This window comes from Schistosoma mansoni, chromosome 4 (assembly GCF_000237925.1).
Source record: "Schistosoma mansoni strain Puerto Rico chromosome 4, complete genome".
NCBI lineage: Eukaryota > Metazoa > Platyhelminthes > Trematoda > Strigeidida > Schistosomatidae > Schistosoma > Schistosoma mansoni.
This window is the reverse complement of record NC_031498.1, coordinates 14980460-14986739: the sequence shown is the minus strand read 5'-3', so window position 1 is coordinate 14986739 and position 6280 is coordinate 14980460. Positions and strand designations below refer to the sequence as shown.

At 35.8% G+C, this 6280-nt stretch overlaps 2 protein-coding genes across 3 annotated transcripts in view; both read right to left on the bottom strand.

Annotated features, from left to right (window-relative positions):
• Nucleotides 1–5800, bottom strand: part of Smp_153860.1 (hypothetical protein) — a gene marked incomplete at its 3' end in the record, with an annotated part of 8495 nt that extends 2695 nt beyond the window's left edge. Inside the window, exons 1-4 of one of the 2 annotated variants that reach the window (XM_018796941.1) lie at nt 5496–5800; nt 3397–3876; nt 2508–2750; nt 1053–1259 (exon numbers count right to left, since the gene is read on the bottom strand). In XM_018796941.1, coding sequence (XP_018652032.1) covers nt 1053–1259; nt 2508–2750; nt 3397–3840 — 894 coding nt within the window. In that variant the 5' untranslated portion in view covers nt 3841–3876; nt 5496–5800. Of the gene's footprint in view, nt 1–1052; nt 1260–2507; nt 2751–3396; nt 3877–5443 lie in introns of both variants that reach the window. The other variant, XM_018796940.1, reaches the window with a different exon arrangement.
• A 165-nt stretch (nt 5801–5965) lies between these two features.
• Nucleotides 5966–6280, bottom strand: Smp_058970 (hypothetical protein; the record flags this gene model as incomplete). Its single annotated transcript, XM_018796939.1, has 1 exon — nt 5966–6280. One exon carries the CDS (start codon nt 6278–6280, stop codon nt 5966–5968), a length of 315 nt encoding a protein of 104 aa, XP_018652030.1.

Genomic DNA, 6280 nt, shown 5'->3' with positions numbered 1-6280 from the left:
TAAGCGCAAGCACCGCTGATTATTAAAATACAACACAATGTCAACAGAGTATACCCTTGCTAACAAACGAATACCTTTAATCGAAGACGTAGATAACTTTAATCCATTAAGTTAAATCTGAAAGTAACTTGAAATTAGGGAATGTAACTTAAAGTTTTATGTTACCTGTACTCACTAGTGACTAGCTTCAAGATAGATTTCTTGGAGTTCTAGTGAGAAACCGTGACCAGTGGAATACAATCCGTGTCGGGTGTGAGGCAGTTATCCACCTCAGACAATGGATGAAGGGTTGCGCAAGATCATGGATCGATTGAAGTTGAACATTAGCACCGTTCGATGCCTGATCAGTGGCCTAGAGGTTAAGTGTTCGCACGCGAAACCGAAGGTGATGGGCTGGAGTTCCGCGCGTGGGATCGATGATGAGAACTGCTGACGGGTCTCGTACTAGGGCAAAACGGCCGTCTAGTGCCTCTAGGTTTTCAGTGTTGGTCTAACATAGACTGGCTTATGAATCCAACTTGAGAATATTAATTTATCTACTTGAATAAGTGTGATAAGTCAGTTCTAAGATAAACATATTCTCCAAATGATTTAAGTGGCTTTAAATAATATTTATAGGGTTTTCGGCATAATTATAACTTGTATAGGCCACATAGAATTCGAAAAGTACTATACTGTGTACTTTATTTCATTCCTCATATAGGAATCGAATATCTTGAGTTGATGATAAATAGATGAATAGACACTTAATAGTATATTCAAAGAAAAAAAACTGGTGAAAAAGATTTTGCTTCTGTGAAAGGAACATATGAGTGTAGTGAGTGTTCCAGACATCTTATTACTTTATTTTGACCATATGATTATCCGACTTTATAATAATTGATTAAAATGTCAATTAGCATTGAACAAGTGAGTGATTTTACCTTTGAAAACAAAACTAGTTCCATCTGTTAATGGGCGTACTATTTCTCAAGCTTCTCTGAAGAACTATTTGAAAACAACCCATACAAATATGGACTGCAATTGGGAAGCTTGAAAAATAGTATACTTACCCAATGTAAATAAGAAGCTCGAATATCTTGCAACATTGCAAGATATGTCAGCAGAATACATGAAAAGAAACATGAACGTCTGGATAACAGTGATGGGACCCAAGTGTCTGGAAGCATTCTGCTTTTTACATAAAGCTGTGGTGAATGAATATCGTGAGAATATTTTTCTCCTGAACAGTTGTGGTATATCCTCTCAGCACCATCCGGCTAGAAAAAATAATTGTCAGAAATATTGAAAAAAAAAAAAATTTTGGAAACAAATATGAGATGAGTATTAATGGTTTAAGTCTACCATCCCAAGACTTTTTCACGATCAGTATATGGATGGTATCCTCTTGCTGTAAGATATATACAGATTAACAAGACTAGTTGCGATGACGTGGATGCATCCATTCGCTATCATCCTCCAAATCTGGAAGCTTTATTATTTGATGTTTTTCATCCCTTTTTTATCTCTTCATGGGCACATGTCAGTTAGTAAAGTGACAAATAGGACTCCGACTGATATACCATGAATGATGATAATTTGCGTCTGTATCTGATAATTGTTCACGAGACTGTGTAATTGATACTATCCCTCAAATGAAGTGAAATCAAAAGACAATGAAACTAACCGGGAAATATGAGGATTTTGAGCTAACTAAAATTTAAAAAATTTAAGATTCGACCATCAGTCTTAACTCTTGCCTTCCATTCTACACCCTCTGCTATCATTCTTTATTTTTCAACAATGCTTTCTATTTGCACTATGAACCCTTCTCTTCCGTGTTCAGCTTCTACTTACGCCACCAGTGTTGATGATTTGAGTTCACACAATGCTATATCTGAAATGAGGCTTCAAACTACATATTGCAGCTTTAAATGTTCGAACCCTATGTAGAATCTGGTAAGAGGTGTCACCGACTAAGACCCAAGAATCTCTTACCAACGATGTAATGACCTTGTGAAGTTGTTAACTCTTGATCTGAATCACTTGGTTTTGGCCCATGCGATAAACGCAATCAGAGATTAGAGACTATGTGAGATGGTTCAGAATCATTCACAATGGCGTAGATGTATTCACTCTATATTTTGTTACATCCATCTCATCCTGCTAATGTGGTATGAAAACTTGAGTTAATACGAAACCATGTCGGACTTCATGTTCGTGATGACCAACTGACTGTCTTATCTATATCCAGTTTCTATTAATAAGGATACTATTGTTTAGGCTTTTTCTGTACTGAACTAAACTGTATCGACTCCAACTAGCATACACTAATTTCAGATCCCACGTTGTTAGAATAGTTTAAACAATAACCGTACAAAGTTTGAAGAAATGACTCACCTGGAATGTATGACAACACAGCAAACTAAACTGTAGAAACTGGAGTAGTTTCCAAATTATTTTAATAGTAAAACTTTAAATGAAAATATGATTTAGACTTGTTTGGAAAAACATACGACCGAACTTACGAGTAGATTTGAGTGATTATCCGGCCATGCTGAAGCATCACTAACCAAATAAACATTGAGTGAATCTTGGGAAAAAATGCATTTCGAAGAATTTAAACTAGATATTATTGAGGAGTTATGTTCTTCTTGACACAGTTCGTTTTCATCCGGCCACGAATAGCACGTTGAACAATAATTATGTGTGATAAGAGGAGGTTTATAACTCAATGATTCAGGGTAATTTCCGATTGATGTGGAAGTGCCCTTAGTACATTAAAAAAAAGAATTCGCAGAGTTCGAATATTTAGTGATCCTAATAATATCAGAATCAATTTTGATGAAATTGATCTATGATGCAATATTTGGTTTAAGCACTTGTCACAACTACAATTAGTCGACATAATCAAAACACCAATTCTCATGTTCTATGTGAAAGATGTGTCATCAAAATACCACCTACAAAAAAATGATATCCAGGAAACATTGAATAGTTGTTTCACCGTCACTAGATATTTCTCGCGTAGGTTTAAATCGATGATACTAAATGATATCAACATTATAGCATAAATGTGGAAGGTTTTGATCTGGTTCAATGGCTGGATGGTATAGCACTGGCGGCCAGGTCTGAAGTTTCATTTTGATCGTAAATGTCTACTGCTGATAAATCCTAAACTAGTATTGGAAGGTTGTTCAGAAATTGAAGCTAATACGAATCCGAAATGGAAACTATATCCAAACTCAAAGATAAACCAGACATTGTAGAGAGATTATTTTGCAATCCTACAATTTGTCATTTCGCAAGACTACTAACAGGATCGAACTCTTAAAACTTTTCTTGGTTTCATTCACACTAGAAAAGTATTGAAAGCTTTCATTAATCGAAAAGTGAAAATACAGTTAATAATAATACCTTAGGTAGTGTGCAAAAGGAAAAATCACCAGAATTAGTAGAAGGTTTGAAAGAACAAGACATTATTTTAACTTGTGCATCTGGATTAGCCCACGCGATTCGTAAATGTCCAGTATTTGGAGAAACGCCAACATGAATCCTTCCAATCGGCAAGCCAGTCGAAGTGAAACAATAGCCGTTACAATGATTAGCGTTATTGGAACAAGAATTTTCGTCAAATGAACGTAAACATGGTGGTACGAAATGGGAAGTGCACCGGGCTGAAATCTCCTGGAAATTCAAAGTATTTCTGTTACTTTTTATTGGGATGGGGGATTCTTGAGCAAGAGATATATCGAGATTAAGAGGCAGCACATGCGAATGAATACTGCAAGTGGATTTATTAGGTAAACAATTTTGAGCAGATGATGCCTCGGAACAGATATCACAATCTAAATCTGGCATAAGACCAAACGCAGCAACAAACCCACTGCCATCATTCTAGGTATTAAAAATAGAGAACAAGAAATCTTTCACAGAAAATATTTATCCCTTTAGAATTTCTTTTAACGCTGTTCTGAACTTGTAGGCAGTGCAAACTTTTAACACCTATCAAATCAGGATAATTTATGACGACCAACATTAAACGAGAAACTGCAGTTATTTGCTGCATTGTATGAAATCAAACACTTTTAGATACGAAACATTTCTGACGTCGCCAAAGCGAAAAATTAAGTTTGTTCAGCTCCATTGGTGGAGTTCTTTAAAGTTGTTGACAAGAAAATAACATTTTGATAAACTTCTAAGCATATTACATTTTCTAAGCCCCCTGTAGAAAGTGTCGTCACTTGTTTCGAAATATTCAATTCTCTGTATGCTTTTCCCGTGTTGTTGTAGGGTGTAAGAGTCTGAATCAAGTTATTAATCCGCCATATAAATGATGTAAATTTTAGTCAACAATAGAAAAAACAGACGTTTTGCCGAAAAAAAACCTAATAAACCCCAAGGTTTTGTTGAATATTGGACGAAATATTTCAATAACAAAAGATTGGTAGTTGCATGTTAACCGACTCGAACTGAGTGTGTCACAGGAGGTGCTTCCGCATCTCTGTGAGTGATGTTGGGTTAAACGAGTCAAAGTATCAACCATAGATGACCTTTTTCTCGAACGCCGATTAAGAAGTCTGTACCTACCTGAACAGTTAAGATCAACAAATATTGATTTGACTGTTTGGTTTTTCCTAAAATCTATTCAAAACCCGAAAAACTTAATTTGGAGATCTATAGCTTCACTAACGGATTTATCATCTCTAGGTGATCATATCATAGCCAAACAGTGCTTTAGGCGAACTTGTCGTCCGTGAGGAACCTACATTTTTCTACAACACTTTTAGGATTTATTTAAAACGTTAGCAAACAAAGTTGAGTAGTAAAACACATGTTTCCTTCCTGAAAAACAAAATGACACAATGAACAGCTTTAGCAGTAGCACATCATAAGAGTTAAGCTAGCGTTTCGCACGCATATTGTGATTTCTTAAACTATAAAATCAGTGGGTATGAAACCTTCAAGAAAAGTAAGATAATACACACACGCAAAAGTTAGATTTTTAAACTCAGATTAGGCCTTAATACAGGTCAGTTCCTACGAACTATTTACTTTAAGAGGGATAAGACGATGTCAAATGAACTTTCACTGTTATTAACGACGTTCGGAAGGCTAGATTTTACCACAAACTTTGGTAAGTAGATGTATCATTTATATACCTCACGATCATAAAAAACTTCCAAATAGAAAAAAATCCCTGAAATAATTCAAGGTGTGTAACTGCGAAACCAAATACAGGTCCCATAAAGTAGATAGCCATAACTGATGTGAATTTAGGTATTAGATCTCTGTAACATATCCTGCTAAGAAGTGTTCATGTAAAGGCCGATGACTACGTGAAGCGACCTGTAGCGATTAAAATAAAAAGCCATTACTGGGTAAGATAAACATAAATCACTATGGGTCAACCTCGTCTTAATTTAAAAACGGAAAAGATCACATCAGCTGTGAGGGTGCTTACGTTGCATGCAAGAATTAAAAAGGAGTTGGAAACCGCCAGGGACTGTACAAACCTAACACATGGAACGTTATGAAGATCTGTGCAGTAACTTGTTCTTAAAAATTTTCTCTCACTGTGCAGAGTAAGCTTTGGGCCAAGATTTCCGTTAGAACTTGGTGGAAAGAGCCAAAACCTAAGTACATGATGTTTGAAATCATTTTTGTATGAAATCAAGAAGCAACCATCTGCTGAAAAACCAAGAAATATATCATCTAATGCGTCCTGAGGCAATATCTGTCGTAAATGATAAGATTTCAGCCCACAACTGAGATCCATAGATGGAACACTGTGAACTGAAGTTAGTTCTCTGTTTTGAAGCCATCTGATCATTATTCAACCTAAAATCGTCAAAACATTATAAATATATATTGGTACACGAACAATATAAAAATTAAAAAAGCTTTCGACAATCATTTATTTGGCTAAAATTCACATCATGTACAAAGTCACTACAAAAACTAGTCCGAATATTGTCCATTATCATTAAAAGTCGATACAACGTCCTTTACGTTCCCAATCCCCATATCGCGTTGGCTCTGGGCCACAAGGTCCTCCTCTCTCACCGTTTTTAGGATTTACATCATCTGGAAGGCTCTCGGACATATCTGGGTTTGAAACATTCCCTTCGCTTTTTTTGGAGTCAGAAGTATTCAATCTTCCTGTTAATAAGGATAAATAAGGTCTATTATACCAACGTGTCACAGCCTCTTTGATGAGGTAACGTCCTTTGAATAAGGATTTGGATTTAAAACCAGGATTTCGAAAACACAGAGGAGCAAAGTACTTATGGTAATTCAT